At 40.8% G+C, this 21,025-nt stretch overlaps 1 protein-coding gene across 8 annotated transcripts in view; it reads left to right on the plus strand.

Annotated features, from left to right (window-relative positions):
* PTK2 (protein tyrosine kinase 2) overlaps positions 1-21,025 on the plus strand; it is a 188,316-nt gene that overhangs the window by 86,766 nt on the left and 80,525 nt on the right. For all 8 annotated transcript variants that reach the window (XM_054295768.1, XM_054295777.1, XM_054295724.1 and 5 more), the window contains 2 exons: positions 6,917-7,083; positions 12,953-13,040. In XM_054295768.1, coding sequence (XP_054151743.1) covers positions 6,917-7,083; positions 12,953-13,040 — 255 coding nt within the window. The remainder of the gene's footprint in view (positions 1-6,916; positions 7,084-12,952; positions 13,041-21,025) is intronic.

A 21,025-nucleotide genomic window follows, 5' to 3' on the forward strand; every position in this document is an offset into this window, starting at 1 on the left:
CAGATGTGCTTTATTGCTGCTCAGTTCCTCCCAAGCCAGAAGCTTGAAGAGTTGTAGGAGAATGGGCATGGGGTGGAGCTGCTCTGGTGTTTCTACTCCAGTCTGTAAAGGAGATGCAAATATATTAATTGGATGAGTTTTTATCTACTGGGTTTTTCTTTTAAAATAGATTCCTACTAGATTTAAAATAGATTTTTACTAGATTTAGTAATGGGGGAGCAGCTTGGTCACACAAAGCTCTGTGGAAAGAGGCTGTGAGTGCTGGCAGGACTCAAAGCTGGATTAATATTTTTGGTGAAGTCAGCTCTTTACAGCAATGGTTGCATATTCAAATCTCATTTCTGTGTGTGTACAGTGATATATGTGCTTTGAGGCAGTGGAATTATTTGATGTATAGAAGCAAACTAGAGTGCAGCCATTCAAACATCAAATAGATGTGTGTAAAAAAACGTATAAAATAATTTCTGGTCTAGTATAAGAGCTAGAAAATTGGTGTGATTTACCTTTTTTCTTTCCTTTTCTCTGCTGTGTGCCTGCATGAATTGTACCAGATAACAAGGCATGGTTGTATTGTTACTTTGTAGGTGCCTCCCTTCTGAGAACCTGAGAAAAGTGGCAAGAATTCAAAATTTTGAATCTTGAAATGTAAGCAAAAAGGTGTATGGTATAGTGATAATCAGTATACTAAGACAGAAGTACCCTTGGGCTTTGAAATGGCTGTTTTACTTGTGCAAAATACTCGATACCCTTAGGTAAGACACACATGCAAAATAAGATTTTAAACCTAATCTCAATAGCCCTTTGACATTTTTCTGAAAACATCTAGATCTGTAGATGGCTTCAAGTCAACATCCTGCATCAGTGTTTAACTGTACAAAAACTGGATCCAAGGGGGCTCTTAGGCTTTGCCAGAGCATCTGAGGATAGGGAGTAGTGAAATATAGAATCACAGAAAAATCTGGGTTAGAAAGGACATTTAAAGGTTGTCTATTCCAGCCCTGCTGCAACGAGCAGGGACATTCTGAACTAGATCAGGTTGCTCAGAGCCCAGTCTCACCTGGCCTTGAGTGTTTCTGGGGATGGGGCATCCACACATCCCTGGGCAGCCTGGTCCAGTGTTTTACCCCCTCATTGTAAAAGAATTTCATAAATCTAACCTAAACCTTCTCTCTTTCTATTTAAAGCCTGTATCCTGTCACTTCACACCCTTGCAGAAAGTCCCTCTCGTGCTCTCTTGGAGCACCTTTGGGCACTGGAAGGGGCTCTAAGTTCTCCCTGGATCTTCTCTTCTCCAGCCTTGGCAGCCCCAGCTCTCCCAGCCTGGCTCCATGGAGGAGCTGCTCCGTCTCTCTGATGGTCTTGGTGGCCTCTGGACCTGCTCCAGGAGCTCCATGTCCTTCCTGTGCTGGGCCCCCAGAGCTGGATGCAGCTCTGCAGGTGGGGTCTGACCAGAGGGGACCGAGGGGCAGAATGCCCTCCCTCACCTGCTGCCCACACTCAAAACTAAATTTATTGTCAGCTTTTCAAACAGCATTGCATTAATTTGGGAAGTGTGCAGTAGGATCAGAAAAGTGCTGATTAATGCAAGAAGACTGGAAAGCAGGGCTGTAGCAGCTCTGCCCTGTCAGTGCTATCAGGGTGTGCTTGGAAGGTTCCCTGTGGGATTCTGTGTGGGTGTGAGAGGTATTTGGGGTGACAGATGTGAGCATGGTTGAATGTGAAAGGCTCTGAGGCTCTTGGGTGGATGTGCTGCTTGGGCTGAGGTGTCTCAGTGCTGGGATGGTGACAGGATCCTGGCCAGCAGGACAAACCTGTCTGCAGGCTGTGCTTTCAGTATGAACTTGTTGGGCTTCAGGGGCAGAGTTCTTGTGCAGCCCCATCAGTTTCCAGTCTTGTTTATCATTTGATACACAAATGTGCTTGCTGGATAAGCGCAGGAATGAGAAAAGAGGAATGTGGGCTTTGTGCTTTGACTGTCAGTGTTATCAGAGGACAGCCCAGATTTTGGTATAGTGGGCACATTCTCCTGTATGGAAATGATAAATTAATTTTCATCAGACCTTTGCCATTTACTTTTGTTCAGCTTTTCATTTAAGCCCCCCATATAAATCTGTCATCGGGAGTTGCAATACTTGATATATAAATAGTGTTTGACATCTTTGAAGTGCTGCACAAACATTAGCATGCTGTGCCTATGTCAGAGCTGCTACTTAAAGACCTTTACTGGTGCAAGAAACTTTGTCCTTCCAACTAAATAAGGAAATTAGGTTTGTAGTCACACTGGGAGTATATTATTCTGTCTTCCATTTATTCATAGTAGCACATCAGTCTTGTTAAATTACAAGCAGTCAATTCATTTTGACTCATTTACAGAAGCAAAGTGTTATTGATACATACTGGGAGAGCCAAGGGTACTGTGTGCCCTTCGGCCTTTCTCTGGTCTGTCTTGATTTTTCAACATTCTCCTAAATATACTGTACTGTAAATTCTAATTTTGGGCACATTCTCCTAATTTAGGGCAAATATTAATCTATTTTTTAAATTAGCTGTGATGCAGATCTGTGTTTCTTTGGACAAATGAGTAAAAATGAGTGCTATCCAGGTTTCTACATGAAGAAAAACCTGCTATCCAGGTTTCTGCCTTTTTCTTCTTCTCTCTGGGATAAAGGGAGTGAAAGGTCACCTATCTCTTGCCTGTTATTGATAAGAAATTCCTCTGAAGGCTTCCCACTGTCTCTTGCTCAGCTGCACTAGTCTATTTTATGTTCAGAATGTAAATGTCAGCTTCAGAAACTTAATTAAAATCAAAGTGATTCCAGTAAACCACATTCGAGTGGCAGCTGATTGTGTGACTGCCTTGCAGTTGTAGGAAGCTGCTCACAGACACATGAAAACTCCTCATAGCAATTTATATTCATGTAGGGATGGATCCCCTGTACCCAAAGTGAAATCTCATTCTGGATTAGGTTTCTGCTGGAGTCAAGCTCTCTAACAGGTATTAATTTGAGGTCAGGAGTTTGTGGTCAGGTTGAAACTGCTGGTCCTTACCTGGTTTTTTCCACTCAGCAATCCCTCTGAGGAGTTTCCTGAGGTGCTGGTTGCAGTAGAATCTGGAGAGATTTCAGATTTCCTTGGCTGTGCTTCCAGCTGGAGGATTGTGGTGACATGTCTCAGCAGGATGCTGGAGTTGCTATTGTGCAGTGGTTAAGCAGTTAAGTTGTTTGTCTGGAAACTTCTGATGAAACATTCTCATCAGTGCCACACAGAGCATCAGGCTGCTCTGGCAGGGCTCCTCAGAGGCTGTCACCCAGCCTGGGGTGATGGCAGTGGCTTTGTTGGACACTCCAGGAGTCCCCACTGGCTCTGTGGAGCTTGCCCAGGACCTGAGGAGGCTGAACATGTTATTTACTACTGATGGGAGTTAAATGCACTGACCTGATGCTGCCTGCAGTGCCAGTGCAAGCCTTGGGGATTAATCTTGGAATGTTTATAAAGAGCAGCCAGGGCTGGGCAAGTCCCTGGGGCTGGATGAGGCTCCCTGTTCTGTGCTGGGTTCTCCTGATGGGACTAAATGTGTGGCTCTAAATGTTTTAGAATTCAAATCGTCTGGTTTATTAATAAAAAATTATATAAGCAAATAAATGTTTTACTAGACACCATTTTGACTGTCTAAATCACCATGTTTCCTTATTTCTCCAGTTTTTGGTTCTGACTGCGAGTTGATAGCACCTGGAATGAGCTCTGCAGCTTTCCTAAACAACAGAAAAGAGAAGCACTTGATGTGTTTGTTCACATAAAGCACCACTTCTTCCTTCCTGACAATACATGGCTTTTTAGAATGTATTTTCCAACACTTGTACTTGACCTCCTGTACACCTGTTCTGCTGTCTCCTTAGTGTTTGTGCTTTTTCTTGAGTTGCAGCATGTACTAATTGTTGCTCGTTGTTTTCTTGGGCTGACAACAACTACCTCACTGCATACCTCACCCTTCTTACATAAATCAGAAAATATGTCTATTTTTGATTTTAGATTCTGTGATTGATGATTTAGATCAATAAATTTAGACTTGATTGATGATACAAAAAAGGTTTAAAATCTTGCTTAATTTGGGAATTAGGACACCTGGCTTCTTCAGTCCTTGTGAAATCCAGCCTGAGGACTGGAGAGGGTCTGAAATGTCCATCTTGATTCTTTCCTGAGTAAGCACTAATGGTTTCAGCTGAGCCTTATGAATCAGTTCTCTCAGTAGTTTGTGGTCATAAATAATTTTACCATAATTTTTCCCTTTCCAAAACCATTTCTTATCACAGCAGGCATAACTATCATCTGAGAACACATACCTCCATTTTCATTATCAACTGACTGTGTCAGAGATGGGGGAGGGATGGATTTCAGAACTGTAATGCTGTATGCTGCATGCTCTGTGCAGGGTGCAGGGAGGGATGAAAATGAGTGAATCTCCTCTGTTTGCATAGAGAGAAGCTGGCACCATTCCCTTTGGATGAGATGCTAAAATGTGAGGCTTTACTGACTAAGCAGAGCTTGTCCTTTGGGTGAAGAAGAGGTTAAATATGCCTCAGTCTCTTCTGAGAGTACTTGGTGGTGGTGTGTGTTTCCAGGGATACAGGCAACTGCTCTCCTTTGTAGTTTGTGATACAAAGAGCCTCAAATGCAGGCAAGAAACAAACTTAAACAATTTACATTAAATGCACATTTAAAACCTGTTCACTGACCTGATAACAGACCTTTGGAATTGCTGGGGAAGGTTGCAAAAAGTGAAGTGCTTGAAGAGGAGACAGGATGAGTAATTGGAAGAGTTTCACTGTAGGCTGATGAATGACAGAAACAATGCTTGGCTTGGGAAATCCACTGGGATAAAAATAGGCTGGGGTTAGGAGAGCACTTGGGGGAAGTGTTCCCTTGTGCTTGCCTGGTGTTGCCTCATCCCTGGCACCCATCTGTGGCCTCTCTGCTTCCTCCTTGAGCTGTTTTCCCGAGGAGCCTGCAGGGAGCTGCTCCTTTGCTTCAGACCTTTGTTCCCAGCGGCTCAGGCACCTTCTGGCTGTCGGGACAGGCTGTGGCTGGTGAGTCTGTGCTGCTGCCAGCTGCCTGAAAACTTGGATTTGCCCACAGTGTTGTGAAGTTTCCCTCCCACACAATACCAGCCTCTGCAAGCTTCCTGCTTGCTCTGCTGCTGTCCGTCTTCCTTCAGGTCTGGGCTCGCCCTCCACTTTGCCCTGTGTCCAACCCCAGGATTGGGAGATAAGGGAAATTTGGGGCACTGCAGGCTCTGAACCAAAAAGATGCTTCTGAGGGTGCTCACATTGCTGCTCTTGGGCACAGGGTCCTGCTGGGCTTGATGGAGCCTCTTCTAACTCAGTCTCCATGAGCTTACTAAACATGGCTTGTGTTTCCTTCCTGTAGGCTTGAAAGAATTTTGTTTTACATTTCTCTGTGCACTGTGTTGCTTCTGAGGGATTATTTAAAGGTTGCAGTTTGAGGAGATGTGTGAGCTGATTTAACAGCTTGATATCACCTCACCAACAGCATGATTCCACTCCTACATGTGTCATCTTCCCACTCTATTCAGATTTAGTGCTTTCTTAGTTCTCTTTTTGCAGTTAGTTTTCTGCTTGCTTACTTTGCAGAATCAGGGTTTTAAACATTTTCTTTGGGGTATAAAACAATAAATTTTGGTAAGCAATCACAAAATCATTTAGGTTGGGAAAGACTGCTTAGGTCATCGGATCCAGCTCTGAGCCCAGCACCAAGTTCACCACTAAACACAGTCCTCAAGTGGTTTTTGAACACTTCAAGGCCTGATGACTCCACCACTTCCACAGGCCAGCCAGTTCCAAGGCTTTTACTCTTTCAGTGGAGAAATTGTTCTTAATACCCAATCTAAACCTTCCTTGGTGCAGCTTGGGGCCATTTCCTCTCATCCTGTCCCTTGTTCCCTGGGAGAAGAGTCTGAGCCCCACCTGGCTTCCCCTTCCTGTCAGGGCCTTAAAGAGAGCATTAGTGCCCCCCTGAGCCTCCTTGTCTCCAGGCTGACAGCACCATCCTATAGAAACCCCTCTCACCTAACTCACTGCAGAAGGTCACCTCTGGCTCCTGTAGAACTTGCACTGGTTATGTGCTGAGGTTTTGTTGGAATTCTGAGCAAGAATCCCTTGTGCATCTCTGCCTGCATCTCTGTGTGTGTGTGTACCTGCATGATTCTTTTCAGTAGGAAATTTTCAGACCATTCTAGTCACAGAAGCAAAGGCCTGTTTATGTAAAAGACTCCTTTCTTGGGCAAGAGATCTTTAAACTCTGGAATTTACCTCGGGGCAAACAACATTTATTGGGTTTGAGAATGTTCCTAAATAATTGTCTCTTGCCTGGTTTTATAAGAGATCTCTGCTGAATCTCAAATAAGTCAGGGGAGGAGGGGGAAGGAAACCCAAGGGCTGTGGTGTGACCTATGAAATCCTGGCTGTTGGGGCATTGAAGAGGATGAAAGTCCAAGATGATTTTCTGGTTCTTGATGGAGAGTGACTTTAAACACTGCTGGTGGGCTTTTTGAACTAATGCATCTTGCTTTCATCCACAAACCTGCTTTTGAAATATTGGCTTTTATGTTATTCTGTTTTACATAGAGGAAATGCTGGCCTGAATCTGATAAAATGCACTGAACATATTTATTGATGTTTTCTGAAGTCATGCTGGTAAAACTTCAGCAATTATAACTGGTTGTGTGAAAGAAAAAATGGCTTACAATAAAGTATGTTTAGTATTTTTAACAAAGTCACTACCTATGTGCTGCTTAGTATTTTGTGTAGGGTATTACATGGTAATATTTAAAATTAAAATATATATATGTAAAATTATTGTATTTTACAGCTTGTAAGGAGTGTGTATTTCTCTGTTTTAGGGCATAATTCAGAAGATTGTGGACAGTCAGAAAGTGAAGAATGTGGCCTGCTATGGATTACGGCTCAGCCACCTGCAGTCTGAGGAGGTTCACTGGCTGCACCTGGACATGGGGGTGTCCAGTGTGAGAGAGAAATTTGAACTAGCCCACCCTCCAGAAGAATGGAAGTAAGAATGTAACTCTGTTCAATGTCAGTCATATAAGTCTTCCTGTCTTATTTTAAAAAATACTCTGTGATTTAATTTACTAAGATCTTGTAGTGGAATAGAGCTGGTAGAATGGGGGGAAATAAACTCACCAAATTCCTCACTAAAAGCTGTGAACAATGTTTTGTTTGCTTTAAGAGGTTTTTGTTGTTGTAAGGGGTTTCCTGCAAACTGAAGAGAAACCTGGGATTTAGAGGAAGCATTAAATAGGAACAGAAATCTCTTAGTCATTTGTGCTGGAATCTGCAAGTTTTGTCATGCTTAAAAGTTTTAGGAAAAGAATGGTATTCCTAGTTGTGGTATAAGCACATGGCTGCAGTTTTAAAAGGATGAATCTTGTTATTTAAATAAAGCCAAAAGGATATTGTTAAATAGTGATTATACTTATTTATAGACTGAGCAGGAGAAATGTGGTTTGAAAAGAGTGAAATGCAGTCAGAAATAATTTTATCCCTCTGCTTTTGAAAAACCTCTCAGTTGTTAAACTTTCTTATATTGAGACCCAGAGCAGTAAGTGGCATCTGCCTTCCTTCTGACTGTGATCTTCTCAAGTTAAACCAGGAGCAATGCACAGTAGAAAGATAATTGCAGAATTTTGGGGTTTTTCATAGCCTGGGCACATTTGCTGAAGTTTTTCATGATGCTGGTTAGTTGATTAAAAGAAGTGGCATAATCTAAGTTTCTTTAGCTTTTTAGGAGGCTAAGCTGGTGATACCCACTCAGGACAGGAAGGAAGGAAACTCTCTCCACTTTGCTGGTAGAAAGACAAGAGGAAACTAAAATTTATTTGCAGAAGGACACAGTAGTCTACTAGAGAAAATGAGGAGCTCAGAGTTGTAAAATATCAATAAACCAAATTGAGATTAAACCAAAGGATAGATTAATGTGCTTACTTGTTCCACAGGAGTGTTGTGCATCTATTTCTGTGGTTTATGTTCATAACCACAATTGTGATGAAGTTGCTGGTTGTTCTAAAGGATGCACAAACCTTCTGCAAAAGTATTGTAAATAGTCAATAATTTCTCACAAGTGGAGTTATTATATTCTAGCAGATGTCTCATTTGGCAATATTCAGTTTGTAAGTTCTCTTTGGGGTCCCAATTTTAACAAATCCCACAAATTCAAAGAAATTAGAAATATTTTAAACCTGTGTTTCAAGAATGTTGCATATTCTCTTTTATGCATGTTATATTTTGTTGTTTCAGTGATCTACACAGGTATTTTCCCTTTCATTGATAATATTGTGAAATCACACCTTAGAAAGGAGGAGATTCTTGAATCCTTTTCTGTGATTAGTGGTGTTATCAAGTGGTGGGTGAGATGTGAAGAATTTATGCTGTGGAAATTTGTTACCTTGTGTACCAGTGTCAATTCCATTTTTGTAAGGCAATGCAACTTGCATGGTACACATTGCAGAACACATTTAATTGGTTTTAAAAACAAAGTTAGATATTGTTTTGAAGCTTGTGGAAAGGAATTGTGTAAAATGCTCATGAAAGAGCTATGATAAGGTGTAAATTATTCAATACCTTTCCAAGTGTCATTTAGTATGTTATCAAATACATGCAGCCTGACATACCTTTTAAACCCAGAGAGATTTGCTGTGCATAATCAAAATGCTGCTGTCATATTTGTAATGCCAGAACACAAAGTGTCTAAGATCATATGACAGTACTTGTAGAAATATTTAGATTACTAAAGGGGAGGTAGTCTTGGAATGGTTCTTAAATTAAAAGCTTCCCATAGTGTTAGTAAACCACCAAATACCTCATGTTATTATTTTGTTTTTATCATCCAAATTAAAGGTTTGTGTATTCATAGTGTTCAGAAATTACATCTTGAAATTCTTCTGGACTAATCCAGGTACTAGAAGTTACAGGAATTGTCAGTAGGTTGCACACAAAAGTTACCAGGGTAAAATCCATCACCCAGCCGGGTGAGCCAGGGTTAGCAGGATGTGGGCTCTTAAATCATAGATACAAAAAAGGATGAGGGTTGGTGCGAATACTGAGCCTTGAGCAGCAGGCACAGCTGCTCTCCTTCATGCCTCTGACAAAACCCTCTGTGCCAGAGCACTGTTCCTTTCACTGGCGTTTTGTGTCACACAAAAGAATATCAGGAGGTTCACATAACAAGTTGTGTGTGTTGGAGCACCCTGTTCCCCACAGGGCAGACACCTCCTAGCTCTGTGCTTGGGGTTTGTGGAGCAGGTCCCTGTGACCAGGTGACATCCATGCTGTGGCTCTGACAGGCAGGAGCCACCCCAGTGCTCAGCAGTCCTGGGCTGTGAGTTTTGGTGACTGTGATTCAAAAGCCCTGGCACAGGTACAAGGCCAGATCACCTGTGGGATGGTTTAATGAGTTGACCAAGTTGATATAACAGACCTGTCCCTCTCCTTGCTGCACTCTGTCTTCTCTCTTCTCTGGTTTCCAGTTATCCAGTCCTTTTACTTTCCTTCTGTGAGCCTTAATACTTCTATGAGCTGCAGTGAGCTGGTTCAGTTCATTAAAGTCACACAAGACTTCCCCTTTGTCTGCCCCTTTGGTTCTCATCTTCTCTGTTCTGGTTACTTTGCTGTTGATGTGAACGGAATCAGAGCCTGCTGGAGGTAGGGTTGGAATTGGCAAGGTTATTTCTTTCAGTGGCACAAGTTATTAAGAGTTGGATCATCCTTTTTCTTTTGTCTCCATCAGCTGCCCTGGTAGTGCTTGCAGAAGCAGAGTGGTGATCTTCCAGGAATAACTTATCACACATAAGGGGAGTGATCATCAGCTGAGATGCTTGCTCTGAGAGCAGACCTGGTTTGTGAGAAAGGGACATGTCATCCTTGTCAGTTGGCTGCATTTCAAAGCCAGTCAATGTGGAGGATATTGAAAATTGAGCCCATCCTTGTGTTGGCCTTTGGAAGTCAGCTCCTTCATTCCCACAGGCAGAGATGAGGTTATAAATAGCTAATGAAGGTCACTCACAGTCACTGGCCCAGCTGAGCTGCTTTGCCTTACCTGATTTTCTCATGAGATCCTGTTGCAAGAAGCAGCACTTCCATGGCTGATCAGTTAAGAAGACAAGTCCCTGTAAAGGAGAGAGATGGATTCTCCTCTGTTTGTTGGTTTCCTTTTTTTGTGTAATTTTTTTTGTTTGGTTTGGGTTTTGTTTGGTTTTTTTTGTTGTTGTTTTTGTGTTTTGTTTTTGCCTTTTTTTTTAAATCCCAGAGAGTAATGGCGTTCTGCATCCTAGAATGACAGAATCATTTGGGCTGGAAGACACCTCTAAAGTCATCAAGCCCTGCAATTAACCCAACTCTGCCAAGGCCACTACTAAACCATGTCCCCAAGTGCCACACCTACTTTAAATCCCTCCAGGGATGTGATGCCACCACTTTGCTGAGCGGCTTCTTCCAATCTCTGACAGCCCATGAAGAAATTTGTTCTGATATTGAATATCCAATTTTCTGATCTATAATTCATTCTAAACCTCTCCTGGTGCAACTTGGGATGGTTTCTTCTCATCCTATTACTTGTTGCTTAGGAGAAGAGCCTGACCCCTACCTAGCTACATTCTCCTGTAGAGAGTTTTAGAGAGTAGTAAGGTCTCCCCTGAGCCTCCTTTGCTTCTTTAGCTGCTTCTCTCTGTATTTGTGCTGCAGGAGAGATTTAGGTTGGATATTAGAAAAAAATTCTTAATGGAAAGGATTGTCAAGCACTGGAACACGCTGCCCAGGAAAGCAGTGGAGTAACCATCCTTGCAAGTGTTCCAAAGAAAGTGTGGATTTGGTACTTGAGGACCCCCTTTAGTGGTGAACATGGTGGTGCTGCTGGGTTGATGGTTGGACTTGAAGTTCTTAAAGGTCTTTTCCAACCTTAATGATTCTGTCATTCTAAAACGCACTGGATTATAGAGCCCCCCAAAAAGAAGGAAGTCTTTTATACAGAGTTGTTTTATTCCCTGTCAGTCTCTGCAGTTGTGTTCAGTAGATTTTAGTGGATATGGCAGAATAAAAAACCGGAGAGGTTCTGCTTTTCTGGACAGGGTGCTTGTGCCGCCTTCTCTCCCTGACACATAAACACCGGCAGGTACAATTTGGCTGATACCTAAATTCTAGTGAATAACCAATTATCTGCTGGGGATCATGAAATGTAAAGGCTGATCAGCAATAGAAGGTGATTCTATGTTCCCTTACATATGAGAGTAACCTGTGAAAGTTTGTCTTAAAAGACTTGGAGTCTTTCTTTGTTTATCTGTGTCTGTGTCCTGTGTCACAGAATGGATTGGACTGAGAAGGACATTTAAGGATCACTGAGTCCAACGCAGTGACAGGGCAGGGACACCTTCCACTATCCCAGGTTGCTCCAAGCCCCATCCAGCCTGGGCTTGAACACTTCCAGGGATGGGGCAGCCACAGCTTCCCTGGGCAACCTGTGCCAGGGCCTCACCACATTTGGAGTAAAATATTTCTCCCTTGTATCCACTGTAAATCTACTCTCTGTCAGGTGTTCTCAGCCTCCTGCATTTCACTCTTTAATTTAACAACCTGTTTTCTGTGCGCAGGACTTAGGAAATATCTTGTCATACTACAACAAGGCATCATTCTAGTATTCTTTGTTTGTATACAGTGTGTGTATTTACAATTTCCAAATTTTTTCCTTATTTTAACGGTTTCTAACAGGACAGTGTTTTTTCAATTAATTCTAAGTAAATAAGGATATTGCAAGTTCTGCTTGCTGTGGAATCCTAGGCAGCACTTACCCCTAGTAACTTTTTACCAAATCCTCCTTAAATCTTGCTTACAGGCAGCCAAATCACTCGCTGAAAAGAATTTCTTGTCCTGCTGAAATCAACTGATTGAAATGTTGTAATATTTGCTCTTATCATGAGCAGATTGTTAAATATACTTACTTTGGGAAGTGCTGTTAAGAGTGTGTGTTAGGATATGCTGTGTTGGCACAGCCCAGGGGATGGAGACATTCATTATCAGAATTTCATTGAAGGAATGTGTCAGAGGAGGAAGCAAACAGTCTGTGTCAAACACCATAGGCTGTTACCACAGGACAAGCAATAATACTAAACTTAGGGATTGAAAGCAGAAGTTTATGACAAGAAATATTACTAAATTTAGGGGCTGAAAGCAGAAGTTAAGGTTTGAGAAGTGATACAGATTAGGTGTAGGTTGTGGGTCAAGGCTCATTCTGAATTTCCCTCACTTCTAGTGTAGAATTACCTTTAAAAATATGACTGTCAGGTTCAAAACTGTTTGGCTTTTGCATGTGTCTTGATGATGAATAAGGGAGCAGAGAACCTTTTTACAGAGAAATCCCTTCAAAACCCATGGAAAATCCAGGGGTGAATATTGGAGCATGGATCAGAGAAGGAGCAGGGTCCTGTTCCTTTGGCTCCCTGGTGAGTGACACTGTTTGTCACTCCTGGAGCAGCAGGATCAGCGTTTTAAGTCCCTCATGTGAGAAGCAGAGATGAAAGCTGTTGCCAGGGGTCATGTCAGGGCTTCTGGCAGCTCATCTGTTGTCACCTATCTGGGGCCTCCTTTCCCATGGATCTGGAGCTTATCTGCTCCAAGTCTTGGTGCTTGGTCCTCTCTGAAGCTCTGAGAAGGCAGCGAGGCTCTAAGTTTGCTTCTGTTACTAAAGTGCTTTGTAAATATCTCTGTGAAATGTCTGTTACACATAAATTCCAGTTTAGTTCTCTTGACTAATCAAAAAGGAAGTTTTCCATTAGTTTTCCAAGTTTATTTTGAGTTTATTTGTATTTTTAAGAATGTTGTGAGGAAATCTCAATTTTAATTCTGCTCAAAAGTCTCTTTTTCTTGCTTTGCAGATATGAATTGAGAATTCGGTATTTGCCAAAAGGATTTCTAAACCAGTTCACTGAAGACAAACCAACTCTAAATTTTTTCTATCAGCAGGTATGTTCTGTTCTTCTGCTCTGTCTTTTGCTGATTTTGCTGAATTTAGAGAACTCTGGGTTTGTTTATGTGGGTAGCATATTACTGCAGAAACAGAAAAATGGAAAAAACTTAAGGTTGCATATATGAAGCAGAAAGGGCACAAAGCCCATGGCATCTTTCTGCTTGAGAAGTGATGAGGAATATGTTCCAAAACCAAGGTGATTCTGCAGGTAATAATTGTCCTAACTCAGATAAAATTCACTGTTCTTCCACTGGCTTCTTACAGTTCCTTCACACTTGATTAAGCTGATGAATTTCATTATTTTTGCAAGTGTAAGTAAGACCATCAAATGCTTTTCCCACTCACATTCTTAGATTATTTTCTTGGGTTTAAAATATCTTCTGAATTACTAAAACTGTGTAATAGTGAAAGTTTCTATAAATTAAACACTAAATTCTAATTTTATTCAGGTAAATTATTTTAATCTGCTTTTACATCAGCAACCTCACAATAAAACCACTTGGGGGTATCTTTAGGGGAGTTAGGACTAAAATGGTTACCCTAACTCCAGCAAGCACAATTGTGCACAAAACATTCTTGTCTTAGGTAAATTTCTTTTATTTTTTTTTTACTGTGTGATGCAATTTTTGTATTGATCTATGATGAAGTTGACTTCTGAAAAGACACTTCTCCTGCAGTGCTTCCTTGGGCTTCACATTCTAGTTTAATGATTTGTGTGATATGCTGGATTCAACCTAAAAGGTGTGAATTTTGGTGATTTTTTAGTGTAGTACTGCCAGGGGATCTTGTACAACAAAATCATGTTCCTTTTTCCTTTAGCAGCAAGGAACTTCCTTCATACTGGTTTTAAACACAGGAGATTTCTGTTTCCCATGATGAGTTCTAAAATAACTCCCTGAACTTCATCACTTTCCTGTTAAACACCTGGCAAGCCTGCAGTGCCCTCTCATTTCTGCCTCAGGGAAATGTTTCTATAAAGCAAGGAGTTTGAAATGCCAGAGGAATGTTTGTTAACTTCTAACTAAATTTGGAGAAATCATTACAAATGGCTCAGAATAGAAGGTTTTGGAAGGTCATTGGGACTGATAGGCAAAGCTGGCAGCTGCCTGTATCTGACAGTGCCCTGAATCCCAGTGCTATTATAAAATGAAAATCAGAGGTTCTTGTCTCCTTGCTCTTCACACAATCCCATTTATTTTCTCTTCCCCTTTCTTTTTCACCTTTTAGTGAGGTATTTCTGAATCCAGTTCTTTAAAAGTCACTGCTCTTTGTTTTGGGGTGCTCTGAGGTATTTGGGTCTCCGTTGTCATGGAAATCAGGTGCAGAACTTTCCAGAGCTGTCATTCTGTATCCATGATTCTGCTTTGCTCCATAAATTTCACTTGTCCTCTTGGATAAACTAGGACAATAACTTCTGTGTGGTAAAGTGTTAAGGCAGCAGCAGTGACGTATGAAAAGAAGGCAAGAGAAGAATTTAAGCAGTAACACTGCATCATAAACCAGGCCTACAGCAGAGAGGGGGATAAAAAACCAGAGAAAGATGATTTTTCACATTTTCCTATCCCGGTGTCATTCCTGCAACATTTTAACATCTTTTGCTTAACCACTGCTCTCAGTCAGATGCATCATGTTGTGTGTAGGCAAGAACAACAGAATGTACAGAATTCATACATGCATGCATAGATATCCTGAGCTTTCTGCACAGAGGCAACTGTCAGAGATAAGGAGTGTAGAACCCAGTTAAAAATTTTTTAAAATCTGACAGAAACAACACCTCTGTTGTCAAACTGGCTTTTCTCAATGTAAAACTCAAAGACATTTGTATGTTACAAATGAGTAAAAAAGATTTTTGTGAGGGCCAGATGCCTGTGATTTTCTTTTCAGAATGAGACTGGAAACCTTTTTGCTAACTTGGTAATATCCAAACACATTGTTTGTCTTACTAAAAATGTAATTTTTTTAAAAATGTAATTTTAAAGATGCAACAGATTTAAAAGTTCATGGAGAAGGAGAAGAAACATGGTTCCCTCTGTCACCCATGGAATTTGAAATTTTAATGATTTTCTTGAATCTGAGTTGGAAGCCACAGTATTGTTGAAAAAGAAAGTTTAAATCCTCAAGTGATCTTCTGGAAAAGTACAGAGCATTTTGTAAAGATAACAAAATGTTACTTTAATCACTGTCAACAGGCAGGGTTTATTCATGCAGCTCACCCAAAGCACAATTACCAGGCTGTTAAACCCAAAGCTGGCACACGTTTGTGCTGCACATGCACGACTGCTCCCATTCACTGCAGCGACTGCTCTGCCCTCTGCAAATCACTGCATTTCAGGCTTCTCAGCTCGGGCTTGATATGTCAAATCACTATTTTCTCCTTGATTCTTGACTGTTTTAAGGATGCTGTGACCTTTCTTTGGTTTTAAATATCGTTCATTTTCAAGAGTCTTGACCAGATCAGGAGCCTGTGCCCAGAAGTGTTTGTGGCTGGACGTGCTGCTCGTTCTGCCATCTGCGGTGGGCGGGAGCTGCTCTTAATTGGGAGTGTAAAGCAGGGCACTTAATGAGACCTTTCATTCTGCAAGCTGTACAGCAAGGGATTAAAATTAGTGTGTGGGAGCAGGGGGAACCACACAACTCGTTAATAACATCAGAATCAGTCCCACTAACGATGCTCTTGTGCTCAGGCTGTGCCTCAGCTTTGAGGCCAGAGATGGGGAGAGGCTGATCTTTAGGTCATTCCCCTTCACTGGAGGAGCTGTGTGTTCCAGTCATGTCATTTCACATCCCATTTGAGAGCTCTGATCAACAAACTCATGCTGGAACTGTGCCTTTTTGTTTTGTTGCTGCTCTCTTTGGCAGGTGTCAGAGGTAGTGGGTGACAGGACTTCAGGGGTGTCCCCTGTTTTTTCAATCTGTGGAGCATTAGGTGCTGATTCTGCATGGACTGCATTACTCCCTTGGGCCCAACTGCTTACAGTTTCAGCCAAATTAGGCAAATTGGATCCCACCCAGTGCTGTTGGAACTGTGAGGCTGAAATATTCAAAAATCAGGAAAAGCCAGATTTATGGTTGACTCCACAGTTGGCAGATGCTCACTGCACAGGTTTTATGTGCCAGCCTTCAGTTGTGTCCTGTGGTATTGAATACCCAAATCTGAACCAAAGTGAGCTCTAATCCCACCCACAAAACCTGGAAAGTGTAGTACAGTGAATAAAAATACTGTAAGTTAAGATTTATCAAGAAGTGGCATTCTCTCTGTGTGTGTATGTATGTGTGTGTGTTCTGTTGACTGTTTTTTAAATCTCTAGTGAAGATACCTAGGTTTTTGTATGATTTATTACCATTTTCAGAGAAAACAAACATAAAGGTACAAAAGCAGAATTAAAAATCTCAGATTTTGAGTAATGAAATAAGGTTTCACCATTTTCCTGTCCTTTTTGGGAGTATTTCCAGTTGCTTTAAATAAGTGGTGAAATTCCTAGTGAGTGCCTTCCTTTCCCTGTGTTCCAGTGACATGGCAGTTGGGAAGTGGAAATAAAGGGGACAGGCTCCTCTATTTTGCCTTAGTAGCTGAGTGAGCAATGAAGCCATATCTCAAATGAAGATAGAATACAGCTTTTAAAAACATTAATGTAATGAGAATCAGACGTAAGCTACTTGAATTGCCTTCCTTTTATTGTGGGACAAGAGCCTGCACACATTTATCCTTGAATAACACGTTAGCCTGCAGTAATTGGAGATGGTTTATCCCTTGGTGAAAAGGGAGTAAGCATCTGTACGGGGGGTGGGGGCAGCTCTTGGGCATCAGCTGTTCCATTGTTGCTGTCCTTGTGCTTCAAACAGAAGACTTTTAAAGTAACTTTTTGGGGTTTTTTTTTTAGATCCCAGTGAAGAAGAAAAGGTTTTTATCAGTGTTGAATTTTTCTCTACTGCAGTGTGGAGCTAGCCTGGAAATGTTAATATATATAATAAAGGAGGCCACAGGACTGAAATGTTTTGAATTTACTTTTTAAAATTAAACAAAGTTTGTGTAAGAAGAAATTGCAAGCAGGGGATGATCTTGAAGTTAGAGCAGGTCAGTGATGCCCTGAAAAAACAGCTGAATTCTGTGCCTGAATTCTGAGGGCTCTGTGCCTCACCAGACAAGTACACTGCAGGTTCATTTTCATAAGAAAACTCTTTTTAAAAAGTAAAGATCAAAGAACCCCTCAACTTTTTCCTTATTAAAAAAATAAAGGCAAAAACATCCTCAGAAAAAGTGGAGAAAAAGTTTTTGTGACCAATTGGCACTTTTTTCCTCTGTAGTGTCTGTAAAGATTATGTTCACACTCAAAAGGTATTTCATTAAATGAAGTATCTCTTTATATTGTGGCAGATAAATACATCATGCAAATTAAATTATTTTTATAACTCTGTCCCTGACATGTAGGAAGTTTTAAGTCCGGGCAATTATTGTAATAACTTAATGATTAAAGTTTTATAAGGCTTAGGTGCATGAGATGTAATTTGAAATGCAGGCTGGGAATTAGACTCTTTAACCTAATTAAATAACAACATCTCTTACACCCTAATAAAAATAGGAGACCTAAAGCAAATGACTTTGACAGGAAAAGCTTTGAAGGAAATTAAGGACATTGGGAGAAAAGCTGGCCTTGTTCCTGATGTTGGCAGCCTATTTGAAGCAAAAAAACCCTCAACAAAACAAAAAACCACACCCAAAACCCAACAGATCTTTCATGGAGAGTTAAAGGCTGAGGCAAAAACTGTGCCCTACAGGAAGGTGGCAATATAAGAACTGCAGCTGATTAAAAAGATACTAAAAATATATTTTTTGCTAAAACTATAAATTAATCTGGACCTCTCCTGTCTGCTCTTTACAGCTTAAAAAGACAATTAAAAGTGAGATTTCCTTGACAGGGGTAGATTTCTGAAGTTGCTGATATTCACAGTATCCTATAAAGTATTTTTTCTCTTGTAAAAGTTAATTGACACCCTCCAAACTCTGCTGGCATTCTTGTTTTAGGCTCTGCTGTTTGTATAGTTGTGGAGCTGCTTTGGCTGCAAATGTTGTGTGCCCAATGTCTGCTTTCCCTTAGTGCTCTGTGGTGGGAATGTGAAACTTGTGAAACTTGCTCTTATTCCTTAACACCTCCTAGCTGCTCAGCCAAGCTCAGGCCAAAGGGAAGGGATTGCTTTGATTTAAAATTTCCACCTGGCAGCCAGAACAGTGAAAATCTTCCTTTGTGGGCTTTTCTAAAATAGCTCATATTCAGCCTGATAGATTTCAAATTCCAGAGCCAGGTTTCCATGGACTGATGTGTGGAAATATCTCTTCAGTATTAAGGAACAAAACGTCACTGCAATTAGCAGATTTAATTGTGTATAACAACAATAAAAACCCACAGAAAAGTTGATTTACCTTGATGCTAGGACTCTGTTGATCTGGAAACTCTGTGTTGGAAAGGAGAAGTATAAAAAGAGCTGGGAGCAAGGCTTGTTCAGCAGGTTGAGTTCTGCATGGCTCCCAGGAGTCCAGCCCTACTTTGTGCTGGAGGCAGCCGCGTCTCCTGCAGTGACATCTGGAGCTCAGCCTGCCCGCACAGACGGCACCATTTTTAGCTGCTCTGCCCCTAACAATGCCTTGTCACAAGTTGGTTTCCCTCCAGCCCATCTCTAATGCCCTTATTATTAACAGAGGAGCTTCCAAAATTAGTTAGAGATGTCAAAGATCAGCCCTAGATAATATAGAGACTGTGACCTTGGGACACGAAGAGGAGGAGCAGCTGAGGGCAGATGGCAGATGAATGTTATCCTGATACTGGACCTGGGCTTTTAACTCCCCTAGATGAGGCCAAAGCCCTAATTTTCCCTAATATTGACTTATCTCCTATAGCAAATTTAATACTATCAGATGGGTAAATAGGGGTGGGAGCACATATGTGTTTCCCTCCTGTGTGTATTTTAAAAACTACCATTATGATCATTAAGGTGGCTCCTAAAAATACTGATGACATTAAAAGCAGACATTGGCCTTTTGTGCATATGGGGCTTCATTCAGAGCAGATGAGGCACAAATCTTTCAGGGTTAATGCTGCATCAGATTTCTGAGGCTGTAGTAGTGAGGGTTGGGACCCTGCTCTTCCAAGCTGATTTTGTAGTGATGAAAATTTGGTGTCCTACATAAACATGGAAAACCAGGATTGAGGAGCAGTTTGATCCTTACAATACCAGAATTTATATTGGGTGACTGTTCCACATTAACCCAATCATGTGTCTGTCCTACAGCGATGCTGTGGTGTGTTTAACACTGCAAGGAGCAATACAGCTGAAAGCAGAGAATTATGCATTTCCCAAATTATGCATTTCATAGCAGTAGCAGACAATATCTGAGATCATTCTTTTTGGTGGGATGCACAGAAGAGTTGTGTCATGAGCTGGGGTGGAATTGTGTGTTGTACCTGCTGCAGGTGCAGAGCAGAGCAATGTTCTTCATTTTCAATGGGAAATTTTGGGGAAAACAAATGAGCTATATGCTTGGATTTTTGTCCTGGTCACAAAAGTGGTTGCTGAAGATCAGCTTTTCCCATGGATATATTGAGATATTCTGGTCTTTCATTACAGAAGCTGGAACTGGTAAATTGCAGGAATAATTTCTGTGGGTTTTGGTGGGATGGGTGTCACCAGAAGTGCTGTGTGTTGCTATAAAACAGAGGTAGATCCTGATTGAATTCTGTGGTGGCTGAGGGTGAACTATAACATACAAAACCTAACACCAAATTACCTTCCAGAGTTAGAAACTTGAATGTTTAAAAGCAGGTGCTAGAACACACCTGAGCTGTTAAAAATAAATCCAGAGAAATTACTGAGAATAAACAAATGATTGCATATACAGGACAATTAAGAGGCAGGTTGTATTTTTTTAATATAAATTTCACCAACTAAGTGGAAGTACATAATTTCCCAATATATAAAAGCACCAGCTAAAAATAAATGTGTGGAACAAATGTGTAGGAAAAAATATGCATTATAAATCTTTGTTTTCATGCTTCATTAAATGATTGTAATTACTGTTTGTGTTCTATATACTGAATGGAGAACAGAAGACATTTTCTTTGTTTGGCTGCTTATCTAAATATCTCCTGTGTTGGGATGATTCTTTTTGGGTCTGGTCTTAACTCTTCAGTGGAAACTTAGTCACTGAAGGGTTGTTGAAATGCAGTGTTCAAAGAAGTGCAAATTTGGGGAAAAAACAGAAATAAAAAAGGATGAAGTTGTGTAAGTAGGTCATAGAGATTGAAAGAAAAGCAAGAGAAATAGATTGCTTATTTTTAAACTGTCCTCCTAAAAAATTGGAGTTTATCCTGTGGGAAATGTCTTGGTAACATTAAGCTGGGAAAGTCAGTAGTGGCTAATTATTGGTATTTGCCCTTCATGAGACACCATTTGATAGTACTGTTGCTAAAGAATTTCCACAGTATTTATGCTTGAAAATTCAATGTCAAGTTTGATAATTTTATGTAATAATTTATAAGGCTATAAACAAGTTTAAACCTAAAATATCTTTTTAGGACACAGTATCTAATAGCTTTTTTTAAAAAAATCCCTAAACTGGAAAGCATTTGCCAAGTTCAGAATTATTTTACTGTTGTTCCTAATAAAGAAATCTAAATCCAGCATGGTGTTTTTATGAACTGCTTGTCAGCCTGGGTGAACCTTCTGAAATACTGCAGCTGCATAAAAATCTCATGTGCAGGAAAATGAAGCAGATGGCTTCTGAAAGTAGCAGCTGGTATAGAAAATACAAGGCCAGTGATAGATTTCTCCTTAAATCATAGCACAGGGCTGTTCTCCAGTTTCTCCATCTTCACAAACATGGGCTTTCCTCTGTTTTCAATTTTTATTTTAAATTGTTCCATCTGGGATTGGCTGTCCATTTCTGTAGCTGGGAAACTGCCCATTATTTTCTAGTAAATTTTGAGAA

The sequence above is a fragment of the Melozone crissalis genome, unplaced genomic scaffold (assembly GCF_028551555.1).
Source record: "Melozone crissalis strain CALT ecotype California unplaced genomic scaffold, PUWL_Pcris_2 ptg000002l_1, whole genome shotgun sequence".
Taxonomy (NCBI): domain Eukaryota; kingdom Metazoa; phylum Chordata; class Aves; order Passeriformes; family Passerellidae; genus Melozone; species Melozone crissalis.